General features: G+C 56.8%; 7 protein-coding genes across 7 annotated transcripts; 5 read left to right on the top strand and 2 right to left on the bottom strand.

Moving 5' to 3' along the window:
• Positions 1-741: 741 nt before the first annotated feature.
• On the top strand, positions 742-4,246 carry SLA2 (sla2 Src-like adaptor 2; the record flags this gene model as incomplete). Its single annotated transcript, XM_066774781.1, has 7 exons — positions 742-777; positions 860-902; positions 969-986; positions 1,040-1,115; positions 1,170-1,330; positions 1,386-4,105; positions 4,160-4,246. The coding sequence occupies 7 exons, from the start codon at positions 742-744 to the stop codon at positions 4,244-4,246; spliced, it is 3,141 nt and encodes a 1,046-aa protein (XP_066634900.1).
• A 913-nt stretch (positions 4,247-5,159) lies between these two features.
• On the top strand, positions 5,160-6,046 carry SLS55_003302 (uncharacterized protein; the record flags this gene model as incomplete). The annotated part of the gene is made up of 2 exons (XM_066774780.1): positions 5,160-5,363; positions 5,471-6,046. 2 exons carry the CDS (start codon positions 5,160-5,162, stop codon positions 6,044-6,046), a joined length of 780 nt encoding a protein of 259 aa, XP_066634899.1.
• A 2,965-nt stretch (positions 6,047-9,011) lies between these two features.
• On the bottom strand, positions 9,012-9,710 carry SLS55_003301 (uncharacterized protein; the record flags this gene model as incomplete). The annotated part of the gene is made up of 1 exon (XM_066774779.1): positions 9,012-9,710. The coding sequence occupies one exon, from the start codon at positions 9,708-9,710 to the stop codon at positions 9,012-9,014; it is 699 nt and encodes a 232-aa protein (XP_066634898.1).
• Positions 9,711-11,718: 2,008 nt separating this feature from the next.
• On the top strand, positions 11,719-13,088 carry SLS55_003300 (uncharacterized protein; the record flags this gene model as incomplete). The annotated part of the gene is made up of 2 exons (XM_066774778.1): positions 11,719-12,890; positions 13,067-13,088. 2 exons carry the CDS (start codon positions 11,719-11,721, stop codon positions 13,086-13,088), a joined length of 1,194 nt encoding a protein of 397 aa, XP_066634897.1.
• A 2,927-nt stretch (positions 13,089-16,015) lies between these two features.
• On the bottom strand, positions 16,016-17,385 carry SLS55_003299 (uncharacterized protein; the record flags this gene model as incomplete). The annotated part of the gene is made up of 4 exons (XM_066774777.1): positions 16,016-16,880; positions 17,039-17,085; positions 17,141-17,147; positions 17,195-17,385. 4 exons carry the CDS (start codon positions 17,383-17,385, stop codon positions 16,016-16,018), a joined length of 1,110 nt encoding a protein of 369 aa, XP_066634896.1.
• A 416-nt stretch (positions 17,386-17,801) lies between these two features.
• Positions 17,802-21,092, top strand: SPT16 (FACT complex subunit spt16; the record flags this gene model as incomplete). The annotated part of the gene is made up of 5 exons (XM_066774776.1): positions 17,802-17,981; positions 18,050-18,134; positions 18,188-18,465; positions 18,514-19,945; positions 19,996-21,092. The coding sequence occupies 5 exons, from the start codon at positions 17,802-17,804 to the stop codon at positions 21,090-21,092; spliced, it is 3,072 nt and encodes a 1,023-aa protein (XP_066634895.1).
• A 1,446-nt stretch (positions 21,093-22,538) lies between these two features.
• Positions 22,539-25,523, top strand: SLS55_003297 (uncharacterized protein; the record flags this gene model as incomplete). Its single annotated transcript, XM_066774775.1, has 2 exons — positions 22,539-22,592; positions 22,983-25,523. The coding sequence occupies 2 exons, from the start codon at positions 22,539-22,541 to the stop codon at positions 25,521-25,523; spliced, it is 2,595 nt and encodes an 864-aa protein (XP_066634894.1).
• Between the last annotated feature and the right edge of the window lie 1,409 nt (positions 25,524-26,932).

Here is a 26,932-nt window from a genome sequence, read left to right as displayed (position 1 = left end):
AGACGAATGCATGGAGATGCGACGCTTTAGGATTTCTTGTAAATAGCCTTGCAAATGAAATGTTGTGCACGCGAGAGCTGCAGAAATGAAAACGTGATCTGACCGGGAAGAACGAGCGCATTGACGCTCACGCGTCCCGAGTACGTAGTGGGCGCCCAACAAGGCAGCCACGGCATTGCGCAACGACGGCGAAGCTGGCGTTCGGTGACGTCTGCGGGGGGTTGTTCGTGTAAGGAAGCTTCCTGAATGTTGACAGCGAAGCGGCGACGAAAGGTGCCAGCAGAGGGTCATCAATTAAGGCAGCGGGCAAGGGACGAATGGGAGGAGGGCAGGCGCACGAGGCCCTGCCGCAGCGCAGCACGGGCAACGTCACCGTCCACGAAAACGCGCAAGGAAGGTTGGGTTGGCGTAGGGATTGGGCAGCTGGCGGGCGGCGGAAGGCGCTGACGCACAGCCGTGGCGGAGAGCCTTGGCAGCGATCGGCGGCCGCCTCCTCTCCCACTGACAACGGAGCTTCACCGTGCTGCAGCGCCAGCCTGGCAATCGCAATTACTGTCGATACTTCTCCCTCCGACCCCCCAACCCCCGACAACTACCCCATCCTGCTCCCGCGAAGCTCGAGCGATCTGTTCCAGCGCGCATCGTCCCCCGCTGCCGTGCGCCGCCCCGCAACCGCCAACAGCCCATCCCCCGTCTCCCCACTGCGCCTGAGCCCGGAAGCGCCAGGCACCCGCCGTCGCCATGTACGGCTCACGCAATGTCGATATGGGCAAGCAGGTGTGTGGCACGCCCATGCGATCCTTTTCCCCGGCCTTCCTGCCCGCCGGCCCGCCCGCGCATCCCACTGACTGCCGGATAGGAGTCGGAGCTTGCCATCAACATCCGCAAAGCTACCAGTATAGGTGCGTCACTCCCGCAGCCGTCCCAATCCTTTCCGGCTTTTCTTTATTAACCATAGACGCCCCCAGATGAAACTGCGCCGAAGCGTAAGCACCCTCAGTCCTTCCGGCTGCCCGGCCCTTCGCTCACGCCCCGTCAGGGAAGCACGTCCGCGCCGCCATTGTCTACACATGGGACCACAAAAACTCCGACTCGTTTTGGGCAGGCATGAAAGTGTGGGTTATTCCCCGAGAGCTGCGCAGCAAAGGCGGGCTTGACGTAAATCATAGGCAACCTATCCTGGCAGACGAGGTCCAGACTTTCAAGGCCCTCATTACCATACACAAGGTGCTCCAGGAGGGCCACCCGGTAGTACTCAAGCAAGCGCAGACGCACATTGGTTTCCTCGAGAGCCTCCAGCGTGGTGTTTCCGGCGGCGAAGGCATCAGAGGTACCCGCCCCGCACCGCCCGGCCTTCCCCTGTACTGACCCTGTCCGTTCTGCAGGATATGCCCCGCTGATTTCGGAATACGTCTACTACCTCATGGCCAAGCTGGCCTTCCACAGGCAGCACCCTGAGTTCAACGGTACCTTTGAGTATGAGGAGTACATCAGCTTGAAGTCCATCAACGATCCCAACGAGGGCTACGAGACCATCTCCGATTTAATGACCCTGCAGGACCAGATCGACTCCTTCCAGAAGCTCATCTTCTCTCACTTCCGCAACGGCTCCAACAATGAGTGCCGCATCTCCGCCCTGGTGCCGCTTGTGCAGGAGAGCTACGGTATCTACAAGTTTATCACCAGCATGCTCCGCGCTATGCACACAACTCTCGGCGATGACGAGGCCCTCGCTCCCCTGCGAGGACGTTACGATGCTCAGCACTACCGTCTCGTCAAATTTTACTATGAATGTTCCAATCTCAGATACCTCACCAGCTTGATTACCGTGCCCAAGCTTCCTCAGGATCCGCCCAATCTTTTGTCAGAAGACGAAGATCGCCCCGCTTTGCCCGCCAGACCTAAGGACGAGACCCCGAAGCGCGCCGCCTCCGTTGACCCCGAGCCTATCAATGAATTCTGGAAGAATGAGCAGAAGAGGCAGCAGGACGAATACGAAGCTGAGCAGAGAAGGTTGGCTCAGCAGTGGGAAGAGGCCCAGCGCCGTCAACAACAGGAGCAAATGCTTGCCCAGCAACAGTTCGAAGAGCAGCAGAGAATGGCCGCCGAGCAAGCGCGGATGGCTCAGGAGCAGCTTGCCCGTGATCAGTTCGCTCAGCAGACTCAGGGGCACATGGCTGAGCTGGAGAGGGAGAACCTTGCGGCTCGCAACCAGTACCAGCAGGACCAACTTTTGCTGCAACAGTACGACGCTCGCGTAAAGGCCTTGGAGGGCGAGCTCAACTCCATCCAGGGCAACTTTGCCCAGCAGTCGCAGTCTAAGGACGACCAGATCCGCGCACTGCAGGAGCAGCTCAACACTTGGCGTAGCAAGTACGAGGCCCTTGCCAAGCTTTACTCCCAGCTGCGTCATGAGCACTTGGAGCTCCTTCAGAAGTTCAAGGCGGTACAGCTCAAGGCTGCCTCCGCCCAAGAGGCCATCGATCAGCGCGAGAAGCTCCAGCGCGAGCTTAAGACCAAGAACCTCGAGCTGGCGGATATGATCCGCGAACGTGACCGCGCCCTCCATGACAAGGACAGGACCACTGGTGGCCACAAGGACGAGGTTGAGAAACTGCAGCGTGAGCTGCGCTTGGCCTTGGATAGAGCCGATCAATCGGACCGCAACAAGGGCTCTGAGCTCTCTGCTATGCTTTCGAGACATAACCGCGAAATCGCGGACCTCGAGGAGGCACTGCGCAACAAGAACCGTCAGCTTGAAGATGTTCAGTTGAGGTTCCGCGAGGGAGATTCCGAGCTCGAGCGCCAGCTGCGTGAGAAGGAAGACGAGCTTGAGATCTTCAAGGCGGGAATGGACCAGACGCTACTGGAGCTCAACGAGCTTAAGATGAACCAGCAGGTGTCGAACACTGCCAGTGACGAGGTCTTCGACACGGTCATCCTCGACAACCTTAGGAAGATCAGCGAGATAATAGACTCCGTCCTGCAGAGCGGAGTGCAGCGCGTTGACGATGCCCTGTACGAGCTCGATTCTTCGATGCAAGCGGGTAACCAGAGCGCTTCCGGTGCTTATGTCCTGTCTCAGATCGAGAAGGCGGCCTCTTGCGCCATGGAGTTCTCGACAGCCTTCAACAACTTCATCGCAGACGGCCCGAACAGCACACACGCCGAGATCATTCGCACCGTCAACACTTTCTCTAGCTCGATTGCCGACGTGCTGAGCAACACCAAGGGTCTCACGAGATTTGCGTCGGACGAGAAGAAGGGCGATCAGCTCCTGGCTGCTGCACGCCACTCCGCCGAATCAACGGTCGGCTTCTTCCGCTCGCTGCAGTCTTTCCGCCTGGAGGGTATGGAGGATCTGCAGAAGACGGACGTGGTTCTCAACTGCAACAGTGAGGTTCAGCTGAATCTGCAAAAGCTCTCGAAACTGGCAGATGCCTTCGCCCCGAAGAACAAGATCTCTGCAAACGGGGGCGATTTGGGTGATCTCGTTGATCGTGAGATGGCCAACGCCGCGAACGCCATTCTCGCTGCCACGGAACGTCTCAGCAAGCTCAAGGACAGGTCACGCGATTCGTACTCGACGTATGAGCTTAGAATCCACGACGCGATCCTCGGCGCTGCCATAGAGGTTACCAACGCCATCGCCCGGCTCATCAAGGCGGCCACCGAGTCGCAGCAGGAGATTGTGCGTGAGGGCAAGGGTACCTCTTCCCGCACGGCTTTCTACAAGAAGAACAACCGTTGGACCGAAGGCCTCATCTCGGCCGCCAAGGCGGTGGCTAACTCAACGAACGTGCTTATTGAGACGGCCGATGGTGTTATTGCCGGACGTAACAACCCCGAGCAACTGATTGTTGCATCCAACAACGTGGCAGCATCGACAGCACAGCTTGTCGCAGCATCGCGCGTCAAGGCTAGCTTCATGTCTAAGACTCAGGACCGCCTGGAGGCTGCCAGTAAGGCGGTCACCATGGCATGCCGTGCGCTTGTGCGGCAGGTTCAAGACATCATCAATGAGCGCAACCGTGAGGGAGATGAAGCCGTGGACTATAGCCAGCTTTCGGGCCATGAGTTCAAGGTCCGAGAGATGGAGCAGCAGGTACGTGGATATTCCCAAACCCAGCAATAACATTTGCTCACTAATCCGGTACAGGTCGAGATTCTGCAACTCGAGAACGCGCTCTCGGCGGCTAGGTTCCGTCTCGGTGAGATGCGTAAGCTGTCGTACCAGGAGGAGTAGGCGTGATTCAGGCACATCACCAGCCTCACTAACATGCCAAACGGCGCCCTTTCTTTTCCTCTTTTGCGATGGCATCTGGCGGGGGTCGAGCCTTGTGAGATATCCCAAGCGCCTGTCGGCTCTTAATTTTCCTTGACTATGTTACCTAGGAAGGTAGGGGAGCTGGACGGCACAGGTTCACGAGGTGCACTGTGGCGAACAGAAGGCATACTCGGTCATTTTAATTTCCTTTCAGTTGTTGGTACTTGGTTGATGGGGTCTTGGCCACTATTTCCATTGCACGGTTTGGTCTGAGAGCGGCATGTGTATACCAGAATGCATTCTCGTTTTCCGTTTGCTTTGGTTGCATTGAAGGCGGCTTGCAGCGTGGCCAGGAAAGCATGGGAGTCGAAGCATTTGCTTGTACACGAAAGATGCAAAGCACATCGGTAGAAGAGTTAGGACGCCCGGATGATTGATTGGCTCAATACCAGCTGTAATTTTCCCTTACTCGGCATAGTTTGGCTTGGGAATGGAGCAAAGCTTGTTCTGGCTACTGCTACTGTGTGTAGGGTGTATGGGGAGCACCGTGTTGCGGAAGCTACCACGGAAGCTCCTCCGCACCGTCTAGTGCCACTGAAACAGGGACGAGTCAATACAGCTATCATCCCTGCCCGTCGTGACGTCAGATGGCTGGGGCCCGGGCGTTACCAAGACGTCGTTCTAGCGGCCAGCTAACTGCACACACCTCTCTTTCCCCGCAAACCTGGAAAGTTCATGCACGAGCAATATACTCGTATATCTTGCCAGCCTCCTCATCTCCCGACCGACGATCTTGGCACAGCCCGACGATCCCATCACTTAGCCCATCATCGGACGTACTGAGCGGTGAAAGAAGAAAGAAAAGAAAAAAGACAAGATGGCTATGCTCGGCATGGGCATCTTCTACGGCGGCGTCATCACGGGGATCCCCGTGACCACGGGCGTCGCCGAGGGCGTGCACCATCAGAAGGAGCAGAACAAGGAAGCCGCCAACGAGACGCGCATGGTCAAGTTCTACATTGACGTCTTCTGCGACGCCAAGAGCAGCAAGAGGGAGGAGCTGGACGGAGGCGTCATTGTGTTGCACAAGGAAAGAGTAAGCTTATTTTATTTTTATTTTCCTCCTTAACCTTATTCCTTTTCTTTTTCTCTCCCCTGTCGTATTCTCAATGAATCTCTCCGTCTGACTCGACGGCTCCTTAGGTCTACGTCTGCCCCAAGGACGCAGACACGGGCATGCCCGTCTCGCCGAAGCCGGGCGCGGGCGTCCCGCCGCCGCACCCGTTCACGGGCTTCTACATCATGTACCCGGACGACGACCGCGACCCGCGCGAGCGCGGGCTGGTGACGACGATCCCGACGGACCCGCCGATGCTCAACTGGCTGTACGCCGACAAGGACGCGCTGTTCGTGACGCACGGCAACCGCACGCAGAGCATCGCGCACGTCGTCGGCCCGTGGGACTGGACCGACGACGAGCAGGGCGTCACGCTGGAGGGGTGGGAGGGCTTCGTCGCGGTCGAGCTGGACGAGGCTGAAGCCGTCGACGGGCTCCGGTGGCAGCTGTACTACGACCGGTGGGACGACAGCCTGGGCAAGGGGAAGGCGGTGGGCGGGCGCAGGGTGTTACCGGTGAGCTTGGAGAGGAGGGTGTTGCCCGAGGAGTTGAGGAAGCAGGAGGAGGAGGAGGCGGAGCGGAAGATGCAGGTGAAGAGTACGGGGGATTTGAAGACCAAGTTGGATTTGAAGGATCCGAAGGAGCATCGGCCGTGGAAGTGATGGTGGTTGTGGGAGTCCTTTTTCTTTCCTTCTTTCTTTCCTCGTTGCTGGCCAAGGTGTGTGCATGGCGGCAATAGTGAACGTTTGGAGTTCTAGAGGCTTGGGAACGGATGGGTTACGTGCATCGTCAAGGGACTCCGGCGTTTCTCGGGATTGGAATCTTGATATGTATGTCGGGTTGTGACTGCGGTCAGATACATTTGCAGAGGTCGATACCCCCACCAAAACATGAAATAGTGCATATTTGTATATAAAGATTGCAGGGCAAAACAAAAAACATCAGTCGTTACCAAGCGCTCGCACACTCTCTGAAATGAGGATTGAAATATCTTGCTTAGATATTACAGCTAATCTTGTAGGTAGTAGGGAGTGATATCCAATCACGGGACGCAACGTCGTTCTTTTATCAGTGGCAGATCAAGAAGGAGGATCGACGCAAGCTTACAGTGAACTCCCACCGAGGTCAAGAGTCATTCAACGTAGCCATAACGGGCTATATCAACCCCGAATCGAACAGCCAACGTAAGTTCGATGCGATGCTGCGCGATTTCAGGGCCTTCTGTAGAGTCGACATCGACGACATTACCGCAGATGTGCAATTCCTTGTCGAAGGGAGAAGACACTGTTCAAGCCTTGGTAGGAAGGGATTTTGAGCGTAGGAGGGATGCAGTGGTGATATAGGCGCAAAGAGGCGTCAGTCACAAAGCGACCCCGGATGCCTGTGTCGCGCACAGCTCGTAGCAGTGAGAGTCGCGATAGTAGACGGCGACACGTTTACTTCGACAGCATCACGTAGTTCATCTTCCTCATCCTCTCCGTCCTACTCGTCTTCTATGTCTTGCTCGTATTCGTAGTTATGCTCGTACTCGTAATCCTGCTCGTACTCGTAGTCATCATTGTTATATCATGATAGGGACGCTTTGAGGGTGGCAGGGCAGGACTAGATGGCCTTTGCTAAAGACGGGTGACAGCGAAGCAAGCGGTAAAAGTGGCAGAGCTCAGCGGCTGCTTTGCTGAGGAAAGGCGGGACCTTGTTGCTAAGTCTTTGTGTAGTAAATTGCGAGCACTTGATAATTTTTGACATTTTTAGAGCGGATTCACATGGTCGCCGAACACCGTAGCTGCCGCTGCTGATCTTCGTTGATGCGGCTCATGATATTATTCAGCACACAGGCAACAACCATCGGCTTGGCTGATCCTTCCGGCATAGCTCACGGACCGTTCGCGCGGAAGCGGTCTAAGCGATGTAAGCAATGTAAGCAGCGCAGGCAACAGCGATGATGGCAGTGCACACCTCCGCTCAGAGTGAAAGTGTAAGTGAATCAGAGTGATTACATTTAGCCAGCACTTTGTTTCTTAGTCATTACGGAGAGCAACGGCGCTAGTGTAGATATTAGTAATATCCGATGACTTTTGTATAGGCAAGTACTAACAGTCACCCGGCGTGGTCTTGCCGAAAAAGAATCGTGGTCATAGCGCCGCCTAGACATGTTCGCTGTTTGCCTCGCAGCGAGATAGCCGCGAGATGCAGTATGTGAAACCCTAGCCCTTGTAAAAGAAGAGAAAAATGGGGAAGGAGAGCCAGAGCGCTACCGGGATGGGCGCTTCCACCGCGATGGTTTCACACGCAGCATTGGCATTTCGGAGCGCCACGATGGGCAAAAGCTAAAGCCCATTCTTCAAAAACTGTTTAAGCGCCTATATGGATCCCGATAAGCCCGAACGGCCGAATGTTCCGGAAGGCGGGGCCTCTGCGATAGGCCCACTTCTTCGGGACGTACAGTGTAAGACGCCAATCAGTCTCTCATGCTTCGGGCTATAGGAGAGGCCCAGCTATTGCAATGCGCCATCAATTGAGCATGACAAAGGACGAGGGCTTTGGTGCATGTGAGGCAGAGAATGGAGCGGGAAGCTTGCCGCTCAAGGCCCCGCCTAAGCCCAGCCCAACACCGGTACCCGCAGCCCCACGGGCGCGTCAAACACCGTCCTGTGGCAGTTTCACGTCGGATGACTAGCAGGGCCCCATGCACATTTCTTCTGACTGTGCGGTGTTTGCCGCTGGAAAGCTAGGCGGTCGACCCATGAAGCGTTCCGCCGCGCGCCCGTGATAGGCCGGCCGCCCGCGTCGAGTTGTGGATCGACGAGGCGTTGGTGGTTGAGTTGGCTCGACGTGGCGTGGGGCAAGCGTGCTGCTGGATTCCAGACCCTGTCGTTGCTGACTAGCTAGGCTCGTCCGGGGTCAGCCAGAGATGGGGGAGCTGCCCTGATGCGAGCTGTTGGTGGTACATCGGTGTCCCATTGCGGTAGTGATGTGAGCTGGATCAGCTCGATCAGCCGGATCAACCGTCGAGCATGAAGCTGTCAATTTGTGAAGCCGTTCGCAATTGACTCGACTGAGCAGTCATGATTCAGAGCACCATGGCGGAGACGCGAAATTGAGGTCTGCGAATATCTTCATTGACTGCGACCTCCAACTCATCCTGCTTGCGGCATCTATGCAAGCCGAGCAGCTAGACATGCTTGATGTAGCCATGCGTCTCTTCCCCAATGGTATATGGACCCGTCTTCCTGTAACCCAGAGCCTCCCCGCTCCTAGTAGCGATAGTGGTATCATGTGTAAATGCCAGAACAACAAAGAAAACTAAAACCCAATCCAACGCGCCGGAAAATGACCAAATCATGCTGCTCGTCGTGTCGACGTAACCAGTACAAATCGCTAACAACGGTGATTACAAAGGGAGTAATGTGTGGACAAACAAGACAAAATATAAGCGACAGCCTGCACTTATGGCAGTTGGGTATCATCCTCCTCTTCTACTTCGGCGATGGACTCCAGGTCCGGTCTGTACAAAGCTTTCTCGCCGCCGGAAAGTCTAGCGTAGCCCCTGCGGGCGTTTCTTCTTCTGCGAATGCTGCACGAGAGAACGTTAGTCTGGGCATTGGCGCGGCGTGTAGACTGTGGAACTTACCAAGCAAAAACGTCATCTCCCAGCTCGATCATGCACAGCATGATGAGCACGAAAACGATGAGCTTCAGGGCGAACATGTGCCTCTCCGGCCTCCGCCATGCGTCCGCGATCTGGTCGACGAACGACATCTTGTGGGTTTTGTCGGCACAATCGCCGTTGTGCTTGCTATCCGGCGAGTCTTGCGCCTCGATTTTTCTTGCTTTCTCCGCCGATGTTGTGTCGGCGTAGAGAGCGTCCTCGAAGCTGCCGACAGCTTCTTCCGTCACCTCAACACTCCGGCACACTATCCTGCCCTGTGGCGTCGCGTCTCCTTCGCTGGACCGTTGTGTTCTCGCGGCAGCGACCAAAGCAGCAGCGGTGGGAATGGGTCTCTTGCCCCAGAGCAAATCGGTTGCAGCGGTTGCGACCTTGGGGTCCTGGTCCGCGATCCACTTCTCGAGGCGGGCAGCCTCGTCGGCAGCGTGGTCGGCAGGAGCTTCGCGCCAGGCCTGTAATTGGGGGCCAAGGGCGGCACACGAGTCGGTTACGAGGCGTTGCGACGAGGCTGACGAGGGCGAGACTGGTAACGAGGGAAAGAAGGGCGTGCTGGCGGGCATGACGGCGCAGCGGCACTGCTGCGACGAGGCTGGCGGCAGCGGGGCGGCGTGCGCGAGGGAGGAGAGCAGGAGGAGGGTGGTGAGCATCATGGCAGGCATGGTGGGCGGGATTGGACAGGTCGGTTGCCTGCTGAGCGGGAGGTGAGGGCGGTTTTGTTTGGAGCCACGGCGTCGGCTTGGCTTGTGGCACGAGGAGCGATGGGTTGACCGGTGGGCTGGGCGGTGACAAGGCCGGTCGAATCAGGGCGCTGCAAGGGCGGGCTCGGCTTCTGGAAAGAAATGTGGAGTTTGGCTTGGGCGGGACAGCGCAGTCGGCTCCACATGCGATTCCAGAAGTAAAAGTCTGCGTGCGAGATGGCGGCTCTTCTGCTGGGCAGTGGTGAGTCTTATGAGAGCCAGCGCATGCACGCATGATGGCCGTCGGGCGCTACTCAGGCACGGGCTAGCGCGGGGACTGCGTGCCGCACGGAGCCATGGCTGGCGCGCACCGAGCTTGTTTCCTGAGAAGCAGCGGCGCGGGAGGGAGCCAGTGGCGGAGCGTCGAGATTGGCGGAGGGCGGGCGTCTCACGGTGCTGGTCCCTGGCGGCAGTACGGCGGGTGCCTGGCGCGAATCGCCAGCCGAGGCCTCCGCTCGGCCCAACCGTGCCGCTGCCTTTATTTTTGGGTGCCTCAGTCTTCCCTCCTGCGTCGCGCCAGTTTCACGCCGAACATAGATCTCAGTCCTTCGTGCGGCAGCGCTTAGCCGGCCGCCGGGCGACAGCTGAGCGCTGCTGATGACACCGGAGCGCCTCTTCCATCACCGCTACCGCTACCGCTACGGCCGTCACGCGCGCACGTCTAGCGGCGCACCGTCGCGGGTCGGGCTTCTGTGAGGCCGGAAGTAACGGAAGTCTTCTGGAATTTGCAAGCAGGAATGGCTCCGGGGCCAGCCGAGCTTTGGTCAGCCATGGATGCGGAGCGGTCGGGGCAGTTCGCTTCGGCCTCGGCACGCGCTGCTTTCCCGCTGTCCGCTGCGTTTTTCGTATTGTGGTTCGTACGGCGGAGCTACCACTGCTCCGATCACCGAGCCTGCGCCCATCGTCATTGCCAACCGCTCTAATCGCACAACTCTCGTACCACTCGGCCAACACGAGCCCCGGCACTCACCATTATCCTCACCACGCTCGTCTGCTCCCGCGCCGTTGAGCCCTGCGTCCGCCTTGACCCACTCGCCGTGTTCTTCACGCCCCGCACGCCAAATTTTTCGCTCGTACTGGCGATACGGAGCTCCACCCTAGCCTCGCGCTTGTCGACACGAGCGGTCAACTCCTTCAGCGGAATCCGCTTCAAGAATGAGACGGGGAGGTCGAAATATGCTCGCTCTTCGATGGAAGCTCACAATCAAACCCACGGCTCTTTTGCGGCCTCTTGCTTCGCCTCCCTGGAGCTCGCTTTCATCTGTCCCCGCCAACTCTCCTATCTCTCCTGCTGCGCCACACTTTGACCATCGACACTATTGCTCCTGCTCGCTTGTCTTGTTGTTCTGTGTTGTGTCCGTCCGTGCTCTGCCCTGTGCCTCATTGACTACTCCTATCCAGTCACCGCAGTCTTGGCCACCAAATGAAAACCCCCGCGCGCCAAACAGCCCGATTTTGCTGGCGAACGGTCCATATCAAGCCGAAGCCAGCAAGGAAAAAAGCATTATTGCTTGATTAGGAGCGGCGCGGACCTTCATCATGCAGTGCGATCAGCAGCTCGACTCTCAACCTCGCGCGCGGACCAGCCTCACTGCCCGAACAAGCCTCACTACCCGAACAAGCCCCACGGCCCGACCACCTGCACGCCCTCATGCGGCTGCTACCCGATCATGTCGAGGTGCGCTGTCAAATGCTAGGCGCGTTGTCTGGGCAAGCCCAGGGATGCTTCCTGCCTCTGAACATTCCTCCCTTGCAGTGTTGATGTTTCTCCTCAGGCACGTAGCGTGGCCAGGACGAAAAATGCCATCCTGAAACTTCGCCTCAATTCATGGCCTTAATACTCCATGTCGGCGTGCAAGCCACTGCGCCCGCTTTTGGCTGTGCAAGTCGCTCGCTTCTTCCCCACAGCGCCCAACTTCAGTCTCTCATTATGCTTTTCTCTTTCTTTGCGCTTTGCGCCCTTACGCTCCTTACTCCCTCCGTTTCCGCTGCCGTCCGCTTCAGGCATGAAGCCCATGGCCTACCGCGGCAACGGCTGAAGCAGCTGGCTGAGCATGCCAATGAAGTGCAACCACTTGACAGGCGTCAGCTCGTTCCGCCGTCCATTGACTCGGATGTTCTGGAGAGCACCGTGACTCTGGCTGTTGAAGAAGCTACCCCCAGTGCGGCTTTCACCTCCCCCACCCCCAATTCCACAGTCTTCTCGTACTATTACCCTTCACCCTCCGCCCTTCCAACACCCATCACCCAGCAGAGCCAGGTCGAGACCACGTACATTCCCCGAATCACCACATGCAAAGGCCCTCCCGTTGCCTTGGATATACTTGAGCAGTCCACTTTCCCTTTCCTGAACTCGACGTCCACCATCTTCGGCAAAGGCCCCATTACCTGCGACACCCTTTACTACACCGAGACCACCACCATCTGTGCAACAACACTGCCTGGCATCGCCAGCAAAGTCACCATTTCTCGATGCACTCAGGATGTGACCTTCTCCAGCGAGTTTGATGCCACCATGGTAACGTCGCGCTCCATCGTGACTGGCCCCGATGGAAGCTATTCGACCATCACGGCCGCCCCGTCCGTCCAGCTACGCACTACTTACTACATGGCTCCCTGGCAATCCCTGACAGCTAACACTGGCGTGCTGCCTGCCGACGTTGACGTCAAGGTCTGCCATCCACGCCCTGGCAACGACACCATGGAAGACTGCATACACATGGAGGAATCTTGGGCTGTCCTTCCCGTCACACTGACGTCCACCTTCACCAGCTCCGTTGACATTCTTGCCACTCTGACCGAAGGACCTGGTGAATATGTTGTTGGCACGGTGCATGGCCAATTTGTTGGAAACACGACCACCGTAAGCCTGTCGACCGAAATGATCCTAAACCACGTCTATGAGGCCGAAACGATCAGTCGAGGACCAAGGATCGGGCCGTTCGCAACGGACTCCGGACTGGCAGGTACACCAGTCAGCACCCCAGCCACAGCTACCGAGACCTTCAGTGGCACCGGCGCGCTGCCGACTATACAATTAACAAGTACGACCACAAGGACAAGAACGGTGGAGATGGCTTCTTCAACTGGCATCGAAGAAGAGTGAGTTTAATTCCAAGGGTTCAACGAGAATTCGGGGGATGCTAACGGAAAGCCTAGGGATACAACCACGCTCACGGACGCGAGCACGGAAACGGTCTTTATTGGCACATCTACCATATACGTGGATGACAACCTGCTCTTCACAGAATCCCTCTCTGCTGCGCTGTTATTTGCAGAGAGCTCAGCGACAAGTACTGAAGTCTCAACTTTACCGGCGTTTGTGAGCTCGGAAGCTTCCGCGACGCCAGTTGCTACGCAGCCGGATTCCCTTTTTGACAGCCTGTCCGCAACCTCAACAGCTATACTGGACAACTTGAGCTCTATCTTGCTGCTGGATATTCAATCTTCATCCGTGGAGCCTGCTGTTGCGGAATCCACTCCATCCCCCGTCACCCTGTCTGAGTCATTGGTTGCTGAAGCAAGTTCCTCTGCGCAATGGACCCCTGAGTTCGCACCCGTTACACAAAAACCAAGTGCCGGAGCGAGTCCTCTTCTAGTACCGCCTCCTTTATTTTTGCACTCATACCCGACGGTGCCTTTGGGAGAGATCAGACCATCAGCTACTCAGCCTCTTTCAACCCTGGTGGAAGCGGTGACATCGGTTACAACACCCAACCCGTCCTCGTTTTCGATGAGGTGGCTCAACACAACGATGTAAGTATTCAGATATTTCAAGTAATGAACGGAAAAGAACTAACCGCTCTGCAGACCGCGACGTCGTTAACTATCCGCGAATGAACCTTTTAAAAGACCCATGCCAATGAAATCAACGCCTACCCACGCTCATTTGAACAGGTGCACACACTTCTTCAGTATTCTTTGAGTAGAACGCTCACGCGGCTCGAAGCCTACGATAACAGCCAACGTCTCTGCCATTTGTCAACTGGGCCAGAAAATCCTTTCCTATCATGTCTACCCACTTGCATGTAATATCTTAATGTTCAATTATATCATGAAGGCCCTTCTTTGGTTTGTCTCTTTGTTCCAGCGAGCCCATGTGTTCTTGTCTGCCACGAGGCCGTTGCCATTCTTGCCCATAGAGGCACATTTGACTTTCCCATAGCGTGACCTCTTTCTCAGGTACAAAAGCCTCCACTTACAACCCCACTTCCTCGTTTCCCCATCTTCCTTCCACTGCGGCTCGGCCATCCTACTCTAGCAGGGCAACTCCAGTGACTTCTTGTCCAACATGAAGCTACTCATGTATCTCATGCCTATGCTTGCGATCCCCCTGCAGAGTGGACTCAGCAGCGCCATGTCCTTCGATTCCGCCTCTACTGCCTCATCCAGCGACGACCAAGGCGTTCTCACTGTCACTCTGGGTCCTCAAACAACTAACCTCAATAATATATTCTCCATACCGTCGGTTGTCACGCCCAGTTCTGAGGTTGGGGGAAGATCCATTGCGTCAGCTGTGGGTATCACCCCAGTCTCAGCACCTACACAAACCTCGACCACTAGTGCATGGCTCAGCCATACCGGTGGAAGCGCCGTCACGCAGAGTCCTCAGAGCATCAATGCAGGACATGGCGTTAGCGTACCTGGGGCGCACCTTTTGCGCGATCTTTGGGGAAGCAAAACATCTACCGTCGATGATGCCATTCCAGCTGTAGGAGAAGCTTACGCTCCTGCGGTCAAGGTTGCAGAATCAAATGAAGCCATGGACCCTCAGTCTTCGGTGACCTCAACTTGTCACACACCTTCGGCACACACCGCAGTTCCACCCGCAAATGTCAAGAGAGCCTATCCTCTCAATCCAGTGCCACTGAGGAGTGTTGCGGCAGCACAGTTGAGAGTGTTTTTTCTGCTCATCTCCCTGACAGGCTTCTGGACGACTCTCTTCCTGTTCTTCCTTCCTCAGCCAACAATGGCCGCCGCAATCCCCCCAGCGCCTCCCGCACCACTTGAGTCCACGAAGGATTTGTCGGAAAGGAGCCAGGGTGGTGGAGACCCTTTCGATAACAGTGCGTCACAGTCGCTGAAGCTATGCTCCTCTCTGACTGTCGCCATCATGCTTTTCTGGGTGGTTCACTTCATGCTCACCCTTCCCCAAGGCGCTGCCGCGGAGTCAACCAGCACGCTTGATGCAGTGCAGCACAAAGGCGGCGCGGGAGCCGCGGGAGCACATGCGGGTGGCGGAGAAGGTGCGGTTGTGGGCGGGGCACATTCAGGTGGCAGGCATGGAGGGGACGGCAGTAGCTGTGCCCCAGCACAGATCAAGGTCCAGTCGATCCTGCTCCTGCTCATCGAAGCGGCCCTCGCAGCTTTCTGGGTGAGCTATGCGTTTCGACTGCGCCGGGGCCCGGCGATTGGCCCCGGTGATGGGCACGCTCGATCCGGGAACGAAGCACGGACCTGAGCATCTCCGTTCACCCGGTCGCTTACCTCGGGGCTCTTCACACGTGGGTTGCTGGCATCTTTCTTACACTATTGGTCATGTGCGTTCATTAGATTGTTGACCCCCGCTCCTCTTTTCAAATTGCTTGTGGAGGATGATTTTGGGACCAACGGCTCCAGAAGTCGCTGCCCAAGTTGCGCGCTGGCCAAACTGGTAACGAATGTATGGTAGCTACAATCGATGAAATGCTCCATTAAAAGGCTCGGGCGTATGATTTATGGAAATATCGTAGCTCAAGACATAACACATACTATGTCTGAGAATTCCGACCTGCTTATAAAAACTGATGGTGAAGCAGGATGATCGATAGGTGAAGGCTGCTGGTGGTGCTTTATAGCACCACCTAGTAGCAAACTACGCTAGTCCTAATCGATCTACATGAAGCAAACAACCCGCCGTAGCCTCACACAAAGGGAGGCCTGCCTGGCCTGCCGGTCAAAAACAAAGCGTGACCCTTTACTAGTCACGCGGATATGGTACATGAGTAGTGACCCTATGACTCCGCTGATTTATTTCAAGCTCAGGCTTGGCGCCACATCATTGAAATATGTCAATAAGACCTTTCTTTTTTCTTTTCGAATCGAGAGATGATTTGTGTTCTATTTACTTTCTTACAAGCAGTGATTTCTAGTATACACAAGCAGACCTACGAAGCTGAGTCTCCATACAACGCCGTCCAATGCGCTCTAACAAGTCTTCTATTCTACAAATCCATATGTTGGCAACTTTAGTCCAACATAATATCATAGCCATCCTTTTCTATTCTAGCAGGGTTGGCGACGAGGCCATACTTTCTCCGGACAATCTCAAAGACGATTAATCCAGCGCTGGTGCTGGGAACCTGGCGAATGGTGGTCATGAAAAAATCTTTGTAGAGCCACTTTCTCCAACTTCCCATGCGCCGAGCTTGCATGCGGCACTGCTCGAACGTTTTTTCGTAAGCGTGATAATAGAGACGAAATACGGAGCGTCTGTTGCTCTCTTGTTGCGCAGCGAAATCCATGGACTCGAGACGACTATAATGTACGTTCTGGATTTCTGTAAGGGGGTGCGCAACGGCCTGCTGGGCTACAGATGCGGCGATACCCGCAAGCAGGAGGAATGCCGGCTCCATCATGAAATGAGGCTTGATAGTTGGGCGTTCGCCATCGATATACTGGATGGTCGACTTCCAAGGGTGCCATTCGAACACGGGCCTGTGTTTCCCATAGTACTCCCGCACAAAATTGTGGTACATCTGCGACTTGATGTACTCAAAAGTGGTGAAGAAGACGCCCGCGCCGAAAGAATCCTTGAGGACAGATAGAGACCATCCGGCAAAAACGCCGCGGAGACCGATTTCGTGGAGTTTGTGTGCTCCGTACTGCCACATGTTTTTGTAGCGTCCCTCGAGCATGTCGCTGGTTTGGAAGCGAACTTGGAGGGCATCAAGAGGAGCAGCAATAACAGACTGAATGGTTCCGGCAGCGAATCCAGCGGCGAAAGTGCACTGCGGGGGTGCGGGCGGGTAGACTCTCTTTGCAGAATGGGACGACGGTTCGTGAAGGGCTCCAAGACACTGCAAGTAGCCAGTGTACAAGACGGCTCCAATCCTGAAAACACTCAGCAAATATCCCATGCGAACAGCGGGGTAGGTGTGGCGTACGTGACGTTTGCTAGCATAGGCGGTAGAACTTGGTTTGGAATAAACGTCCACCCGTGTTCCCGCACAGCATGGGCGAGGATTGCAGGCGCCGTCATCCGCCACGACCACGGTAAGTTTGCCTGGACGCGTGGGTTGATTGCTCTCGCATAGGCCTGGGGACGGAGTATAAGTATCGGTATTTCACAGGGCGCGACCAGAGAGCTATACCATGTAACTGCGAAGTATTAGCACAGGCGAAGGGGCAAGCGACGGCGGACGTACTCTATGCGGGCTTTAAAGAACGCCTTTATCGGTGCTCTGAAATAGAAAGACACGAACTGCACCGACAGGGCGCGCATGCCCGCGGCGGAGGCGCCAGTGGTTGCATTGTTCTTGGGATGCCTCTTCTGGCGACGGTCGGCAGGGTCCTGGAGCTCGGAGTCCGGGTACGGGCCATCAGCGACGGCGGTCATCGTCCGGAGGTGCGACGGAGTGCTGGAGAAGACAGAGGCATGAGGGCGGTGCAGGCGAGGAAAGAGACAGTTCGCAGCGCGAAGCAGGTGCGGCGGTCACTCGGGCAAAGGCATCGAGCGCGCGCACGCGGAACCTGGGCGCGCGGCGGAACTGGGCTCGTCTCCATCGGGCAACGTCATTCACTCGGCGTTTAGTTTTGCCGGAAGCCGCAACATTTGGCGACGGGCCTAGTGGTTCCGTGCGGTGCCCGCTGTCTGTGCACCCGTCGCGCCAAGAGCTTTCGTGAAGCGCGTTCGCCTGCTGTCTCGACATCCTCGTCCCAGCACCGCGCCTCTCCACCTTCCACTCTCACCCTTTCCGCCGCTCCTCCTCTCGCAATCCGCTTGCGACGGCGTTTCGCGCGCCTGCCGTCACCATGGCCGAGGAAATCTCCATCGACAAGAACGCTTTCCACGACCGCCTGTCGTCGTTCATCTCGCAATGGAAGGCCGACAAGCGCTCCGGCGATGCCGTCTTCAACGGTGCTAGCTCCATCGTCATCATGGTCGGCAAGGCAAACGATGCCCAGGCCTATCCTAAGAACGTCGCCTTCCAGGTGAGCTTCATTCCCGCCATCCGCTTGTTTGCTTTGCGCGAGCTGTGCTGACCACCCACATTTTACAGCTTTGGCTGCTAGGCTATGAGTTTCCCACCACGCTCTTCGTCATCACCCAGGAAACCATCCATATTGTAACCACGAAGAAGAAAGGTAAACGCTAGGACACCCTGCGTTGAGCTTTAGAAAAGCTGACTTTGCCGCAGCTGCCTACTTGGAGCCGCTCAAGGGTGGCAAGGTTCCGGTTGAGCTTCACATCCGTGGCAAGGACGTCGAAGAGAACGCCAAACAATTCCAGCAGTGTCTGGAGGGCATGAAGGCCGCCGGCAAGAAAGTTGGTGTGCTGACCAAGGATCAATCGACTGGTCCGTTTGTCGAGGAGTGGAAGAAGGCCTACGGTGATATCTTTAAGGACGTTGAGGAGGTTGACTGCGCGCTGGCTCTCTCGAGTGCTGCGTTGTCCGTTAAGGACGAGAAGGAGCTGGTAGGTTCTAAACCTTGCTAAACTTAATGCGCTACTGACCAAGGGTAGAGGGCTATTCGCGATGCCTCCAAGGCGTCGAGCGGTATTGCCAACTACTTCGTCGATGAAATGTCCGAGATTCTCGATGCCGAGAAGAAAATCACGCACCAAGCCTTGGCCGACCGCGTTTCCAGCAAGCTTGACGACTCCAAGTTCTTCCAGAAGCTGAAAGTCTCGAACAATTTCGATCCCATGAACCTGGATTGGAGTTTCCAGCCCGTCGTGCAGAGTGGTGGCAACTACGACCTCAAGTTTTCGGCCGACTCGGATAAGAACAATCTCCACGCGGGTGTCATAGTGGCTGCCCTGGGCCTTCGATACCAGAGCTACTCTTCGATGATTGCACGAACCTACATGGTGGATCCGAACAAGTCGCAGGAGGCGAACTACAAGCTTCTCTCTCAGGTCCACCAGACCGTGCTCAGCAGCATCAAGGATGGAGTCCAGGCGAAGGATGTCTACGCTAAGGCCATCGGTCTGGTGAAATCCAAGAAGCAGGATCTGGATAAGCACTTCCCGAAGAACGTGGGCGGTGGAATTGGCATCGAGATCAAGGATCCCACGCTTTTGCTCAACGCCAAGAATGTCCGTACCTTGAAAGACGGTATGACACTGCAAATCTCCACCAGTTTCAGCGACTTGGTCAACTCGGAGCCTCAGGACAGCAAGAGTAAGAAATATTCTCTTATCATCACTGACACTGTCCGCGTAACTTCCAGCGACGTTGTCGTCTTTACTAAAGACTCATCTTCGGACCTGGAGTCTTGCTCTTTCTTCTTCAAGGACGAGGAGGAAGAGAAAGCCTCTAAGCCTAACAAGGCGAAGAAAGACCCGCGCGTTGGTGCTGTGGCATCCTCTAACATTACCAAAACTCGCCTGCGCCACGAGCGCCAGACCAACCAGAATGCCGAGAAGGAAGAGGCACGTCGCGAGCATCAGAAGGAGCTTCATGCCAGAAAGCAGCGCGAAGGCCTCGAGACGTATGGGGCTGGAGCTGGAACTATAAACGGGACGGCGGAGAAGAAGTTCAAGCGCTTCGAATCATACAAGCGTGACAATCAATTCCCGCCAAGGGTCAAGGACCTGATCGTTCTTGTTGACGACAAGAACCTTACTGTCGTTCTTCCTATTATGGGTCGTCCAGTCCCATTCCACATAAACACCATCAAGAACGCCAGCAACAGTCCAGAAGGCGATTTCACGTCACTTCGTATCAACTTCCTGTCTCCGGGCCAAGGTGTGGGCAGAAAAGACGATCAGCCCTTCGAGGATCCGACTGCTCACTTCGTTCGGAGCTTGACTTTCCGTTCGAAGGATATCGATCGGATGGAGCAGATTGCCAAGCAGATCACGGAGTTGAAAAAGGAGTCGGTACGCCGCGAACAGGAGAAGAAGCAGATGGAAGATGTTGTGGAACAGGACAAGCTCATCACTGTCAAGAGTAAGACTACCTCCCTTGTGCATTCTCAATACACTGCTAACCTTGAACAGACCGCAAACCTGCTGTGATCGACATGATTTTCGTCCGCCCTGCTCTGGACGGCAAAAGAGTCCCCGGCGCGGTGGAGATCCACCAGAACGGTCTTCGCTACAATCACGGCAACGGCCAGCATATCGATGTTCTGTTCAGCAACATCAAGCATTTGTTCTTCCAGCCATGTCAGCATGAGCTCATTGTCATCATTCACGTGCACCTCAAGAACCCGATTATGATTGGCAAGAAGAAAGCCAAGGACGTGCAGTTCTACAGGGAGGCTACAGAGATGCAGTTTGACGAGACAGGCAACCGGAAGCGCAAGCACCGCTTTGGCGACGAGGAAGAGTTCGAGGCTGAGCAGGAGGAACGTAGGCGGCGTGCTCAGCTCGACAAGGAGTTCAAGGTATTCGCCGAGAAGATTGCTGATGCCGGGCGCAACGAGAACATCGGTGTCGACATTCCTTTCCGCGAGCTGGGCTTCAACGGTGTCCCGTCACGGTCTAGCGTGTGGATCCAGCCGACGACGGACTGTTTGGTGCAGCTTACGGAACCTCCGTTCCTCGTCCTTACCCTGAACGAGATCGAGGTTGTTCACCTTGAACGTGTCCAATTCGGACTCAAGAACTTTGACATGGTCGTTGTCTTTAAGGACTTCACGCGGCCACCGTCGCACGTTAACACAATTCCAGTTGAGTCTCTTGATGCGGTCAAGGACTGGCTGGACGGCGTTGAGATTCCATTCTCCGAGGGACCTGTCAACCTGAACTGGGCTACCATTATGAAGACGGTACAGGCGGACCCGCATCAGTTCTTCGTGGATGGTGGCTGGTCGTTCATCGCGGCCGACTCGGACGAGGACGGCGGTGACGAGAGCGAAGAAGTAGAGAGCAACTTCGAAATCAGTGACTCGGAGCTTGCCGAGAGCGAGTCGGAGTCGGAGGAGGAGAGCGACTTCGAGGAAGATGCGTCAGACGAGGAGACGGACGCGCCCAGCGATGTTAGCGAGGGCGAGGATTGGGACGAGCTGGAGAAAAAGGCTAAGAAGAAGGATCGGGATGCTGGTAGTGGTTCGGAAGATGACGATAGGGGCCAAAGGAAGAGAAAGCGGTAGATTCCACCGTGCGGGCTTCTTCTCCACCGTGCGGTGGTGTAGTTCCTCTTTTCCACTTTTTCTGAAGGGCTTTCTCTGACGATCGATGCTGCTGGGGCACGCAGGCATTTGCTGCGTTTGGATTACAAAAGGGTTATTAACTATAGTGGCGTGGCTGGTCGGGTTTCCTTTCTTTTGCTTCAGACAGACCACGGGATTTTTGTTTTTGCAGCCGGCCACCTGTTGCTTTTGCTGCTTACGGTGGAGACCGAGCTATCAATCGAATTATACCCGCACGAGTCGCGTGTACACACCGCCGACGCAGCAAACCATGGGCTCCACCCCTGCCAAGCGACGTACCTGCACTGAGCTTCGGCCATGACGTGTTTAGGAAGCTGCGCGCACCACAAAGCGGACGTGCGGGGTGTTCTGGAAGGGATTGACTCGCAACGGCGGCGGGGCAAGGCAGCAATTGAGCCGTGATAGCCCCGGCAACCACGGCGGTGGTGTTTTTGTGGACACGCGTCTGAGTCGCGGTGGCAGGCGACGGGCTTCTGGAAAGACGGGCAGGCTGTTCCAGGCAGATAGCCGGCCGCGATGCCACGGAAGGGCTTGGAGCCGCATGCTCCTAGCAACGCGTCCCGCGTGGTGCGGCAGATGAACGGAGGCACAGAGAGGGGCGGCAGCACGATTGCCCCTGGAGGCAGCGCGCTCGAAGGTCGGTGGTGAGCCGCCGGGGCGCGTGAGGTAGTCGCTCAGGCACGCAAGGGCTGCGGCGCGTCCTGATAGGCTCCCGGACGCGTTCGCCGGCACGCCTCCCGCAGGCTGGGCTGCTGGCCGCAAGCGGCAGGCTTCGGATGCGGGCTGGCTGGTGTTTAAAGACGCTGGCTCGCCTTCACGCAGCGCTCCCGCGAGCCGTCCATCGCCTCAGCACGCCGTCGGGGCACGAGGGCGCTCGCCGTTTGCACCAGCCACAGGCCCGCGGCGGCGGGAGGGCTGCACGGCTTGAGATGACGACAGGGAGCGCTCCGGCGCGATGCGTTGGCACCCACCAATTTGTACGCACATGCCCCCAATCCTCTGGCTGTATGCTGCTGAATGCCCGGACCGCGCGCCCCGCTAGCACAGCCGTCTCCAAGCCCGGAGCAGTCGCCGTGCACTGGCTGCCGACCTGACCACGACGAGAGAGGCCAGGGATCGCGGCGAGGAGGTACAGGCTGACCGGTGCGCGCAAACGCACTGCGCGACGATAGCATGCGCCAATTGCCCGTTCCGCGCTGCTCCTTGTCCTCCTGCACCTTGCCACCAGCCCGTTGAAAAGTGCTCGCGCCCAAGACGTTGCGGTGACGGCCCAGCTCCACGACTGCTCCAGCTCCCGCCGCCAACACCACCACCGCCGCCGTCCACCGACCCTTCCGCGCCCTGCCCGCAAGCGCCCCGGCCTGCCCAAAGCGAGCGCGCGCCGGCATGCGCGCGCCTCCTACGTCCGGCGCCTCGACGTTCCTGATCCTGCTCGCCGCGGTAAGTTGTTGAAGGGCGATGACGCCGTTGGAGTTCTCACCAAGTCCTCGCTTCACCGTGCACTCCAGGCCAGCCGCCAGCCCGCGCATTGGCCCGACCTCCCCATTTTCACCACCACCAGCCTCTTGCCATTGCGCGCGCCCAGGTCCTACTGCTGCGCTGGCGCGCCGAAGCGTCTATTGTCTTCCATCCGTACTAACTCCCGCCCTCTGCCAGGAGCTCCAGCATTCCTTGTGCTCCTTCCCCGGACAAGCCCGTCTGCAACCCGACAACGCTCCGCAGCTGCCCTAACGCCCTCCGCCTGACCACACCAGCCGGGCCTTGCGACCTAGCATTCCCAAGGGCTGCTTGCCCCCAGTCGAATTGACGTCTCCAGCCCGCAGCGTGCAGCTGTCGACCAGCGTGTCGGCCGCAGATCCGCCGCCGCAAGCTCACGAGACCCACGAACGTTACGAACCCTACACGACCTCCCTCCAGCAACGCCAGCAGCAGGCTCACCACTACTATCGTCAACACGAGCCCCTCTCGCGACCTTCCAGCTCGTCCGGAAGCATCCCCCACACCCTCCGTCGCACTCCAGAGCTACAGGACCTCAATCGCCAGGCCACCGCCTCCGCGCCCAGAGACACCGCCCAGGAACATTGGGAGTCCGCCCGCGAGGCCGCCAACTCACGCAGGAACTCTGCCACTGAGGACGACCCCGACGATCCTCACCCTGCGCTCCGCATCTCGCGGCGCACACAGGCCGCCATCCTGTACGCGCTCGAGGAAGCTCTCCGCGGTCCCAATCAATTCTCCCCCGATCTTGCCGAAGAAAACGCCCAGATGTCTGACCTTCTCGGTGGCAACGGCCGCGCAGCCAACGGCGGCGCGCGCTCTGCCGCCGGCCCCGTGCCGGTTCAGCAAGCGCCGGCGACTATGCGCACCCCACAGCAGATTATGAGGGCGCGCCAAGAACGCGAGACAGCACGCAAGCAGGCTGAGGCTGAGGCAGCGAAAGAACGAGAGGAACAGGTACAACGGGCGCAGCAAGAGGAACAGCGTAGGAAAAACGCCGAGAGAAGAGCTGCTGCTGCTGGCGTTGCTGGCCAGACCCAGGATTATGGAAGAACCGAGCTTGCACCCGGCAGGACTTCTGCCGAAGCTGCGTTCCCGAACTATACCACCGCCGCTCCCGGTCCTGGTGAACGGCCCCAGGGCGGTGCTGGAGGTCCGGTCATGTCGCCAGGACGTGGTCAGCCGCAAGACCCTGCAGCGGCTGCACGCTCTCGAGGCCCGGCACTGTCACAAGGACAACCACGTGCCGCTCCTCAACAAACTGCACCGGCTTCGACACCAGCTCGCCCCGCCCAGTCGTCTGCGGCACACGCGAGGCAGAATTCCAGCTCTGCCTCGCAGGCCCGCCAAGCTGCATCTGCGGGTCCGTCCAGTACCCAAACGCGGGTAGCGGGAGATGGACAGGCACGTGATCCGACGGTCTCAACGTTTCCGCATGCATTCGAGCGCTGGGAACAACTGTCTTCTCACTGGGAGGGCCTCACGTCCTACTGGATCCGCCGTCTCGAGCAGAACCAAGAGGAGCTTGCTGGTCAGTCGCTCACGCAACAGATGTCGCGCCAGATCACTGATCTTTCCGCGGCGGGCGCCAACCTTTTCCACGCTGTTGTCGAGCTGCAGCGCCTGCGTGCTTCATCCGAGCGTAAATTCCAGCGTTGGTTTTACGAAACCAGGAGTGAGCAGGAGCGCCAGCAGGAGGGACTTGGTGAGCTGCGGAAGGCTATTGAGGTGGAGCGCGCCGCGCGTGAGGAGGCACTCGAACAACTCCGCGGTGAGAAGCAAAAGAGCATGAAGGCCAACAAGATGGTTCAGGAGATGCAACGTGAATTGAGCATCTCCAAAGATGAAGCCAGAAGGGCATGGGAAGAGTTGGGCCGTCGTGAGCAGGAGGAGCGCGAGCGCGTAGTTTCCCTGCGCGAGGGCCAGCCAACCCTTGTCGGCGGCGTTCAGGTGGTGCCCATGATCCCTGGAATGAGTCGACATGGAAGCATCTCCCAGAATGTAGCGCCAGGCGGTGGCCACGGCCACCAACAGCCTACCAATATAGAAGGCGGCTATAGCTACGAAGATCCGCAGTCCCCTACAGATACCGATCCGTTCACCGAGCCGTCTCGGCTGCATCGCGAGCCCGATGTACCATCGCTAGCTCAGGGAACTTACCAGCCAGCACACCCAAATGTTTCGCAGGGCCCCAGTAGCGCGGCAGCTAGGGCTGCGATGCCGACCAACATGTCACCGGCGCCACTCCAGCCGCACACGTATACTCCCGGTAGCACTGCGGCTGGCCTGCCCTCGCCAACCGCAGCGCCGGCAGGCGACTTCTACCAACATGATGGAAGCTTCCTACCTGGCGGACACACACCAACCAGTGGTGTGATGAGCCCTCCAGGCGGAGAACGGTCTTACGTGCCTTCCTCAGTCGGAGACACAAGCTCCATTGGAGGCGAAGACGATTGGCTCGTCGACCAAGACGGCAACTACATCCACGACAATCACGGCCGGCGCATTCCCGCACGGTACCGCGAATCGGGTGCCACTTATGGCCATGGACGCTCCCGTTCCCAGCAGAGTGGCGAGGGCAGCGAAGACGACTATGATGTTCATTCGGACATTGCACGCGAACAGGAGCTGGCACAACGTTACGGCATTCCGTCCACTTCAATGGGCTCTCCCAGTGGAACCAGCACTTCTGGGCCCCACGATCCGGGCTACGGACCGAGTGTAAGTTCTCCGGACTACAGCGGCGCGGGCTATGGCGAGTGGGCCGGTATGCGCCATCATCACCCGACCCGCCTGAGCGATGTCCTGGAGGAAGATGAAAGGAGCCGGACGAGTGCAAGCCGCGCAAGCCAAGCCAGCCGGGGCATGTGGTAAATGAAAGGGACAAATATATGTGTGGTATGAGCAGAGTATGAAGATTAGCTGGCGATGCGGACGAGCGAAGTCAAACAGCAACCTTCGATTCTTGCGTATACATGTTTCTGCACGACAAGAAAAAAATTTCCCATTCAGTGTTTTTGGTTCTTCTCTTCTTCTCTTTTCAGGCTCTATACCTCTTAAGTCTGTGTAATCACTTCCCTTTATCTCCTATACTTCAATTCGGTGTTCGTTGTTGCTTGATACCCTCGGACTCCCTAAGGCTAAGGCCGACCGTTTTTCCTTCCGAGTTCGTCATCGGCATCACTAAGCGTTGAGGGGATTTGCTTGTTCTTTCGTGTTCTCTTTGACTAGTGAAGGGTTATGATTTCGTTGATTCACGTTCTGTGTGTTTTGCTTGTCTGTTTTTGGTTATGGTGGCATTGTAGCATATTACTTCCCGAGTCCCCCTATCCCGCTGCGAAAAGCTTTGCATGTTGAGGATTTTGCACGTTTTTTTTTTCTCTTCCCCATTCATACGCTCGGCATCTGCTTCATTGTTCTGGAGATGATTTGATGGAATGCACATGGTCAGAAAGGTGGATATGGAAGACGGTAAATGGTTAATGGATGGATAATTCTTCAATTCGTGCGTTGTCCGTAAGGTGCCCCGTCCCGAAAAGGGATAAGCCAAGCAAGAAGCTGTGCAGTATCAGCAAAGCATGATACCCACCGTCAATGCCCCTGCAAGTATTGTTGTTTGACCGTTTACTTGCTAATGTAACCATGCTTTACTCGGCTCAGGCTGTGGAAGTTAAGAAGTGAATTGTGGAAATGTTATCATGTCTGTCTATGGGAAAGTTAGGAACATGTCCGCACGGTGCCTCGGCTTATCCACCCTTTGCAGCAATATCGTATATTACTTACGTCTCTTCGCAACGATCACTTGACGCTGACAGTGGGATACCAAATGGATTGAAATCGTAGTCCTTCGCTCGAACTGAAATTCCTTCGGAACTCTCAGCTTCGGGTAGTGTGTGGAAAGAGACAGCACAACCCGTCACCTAAGGGGGTTTAAGAGCTGCCATCTTGCCCTAGGTAGGGCCGGCATCCGACCTAGGCTCAGTCGCTCCAAGAATTACTGCCAGACGAACACAGCGCCCAGTCCCCGCCGCACGTACTTCTGGACGACTGCAGCAGTAGCGAGAGCAAAGCCTCATCACCGTGTGGGTTATCCCCTCGTCCCGCCTCGGTTATATCCCCAGCGGCATGAATACGAGTTGGCAGGTAAGCAATAGGCTAAAAAGCGCATCGGTCGGGTGCATCAAAAGGTAATTTCCCAGACTTTCGAATGCGACGTCCGACGTTGATACCTCCACAATGCAAAAGAGAGAGCCATACATCATGCTCAACGGCACCGACAGAGT

The sequence above is a fragment of the Diplodia seriata genome (assembly GCF_021436955.1).
Source record: "Diplodia seriata strain FDS-637 chromosome Unknown scaffold_3, whole genome shotgun sequence".
NCBI lineage: Eukaryota > Fungi > Ascomycota > Dothideomycetes > Botryosphaeriales > Botryosphaeriaceae > Diplodia > Diplodia seriata.
This window is presented reverse-complemented; position numbering and strand designations above follow the sequence as displayed.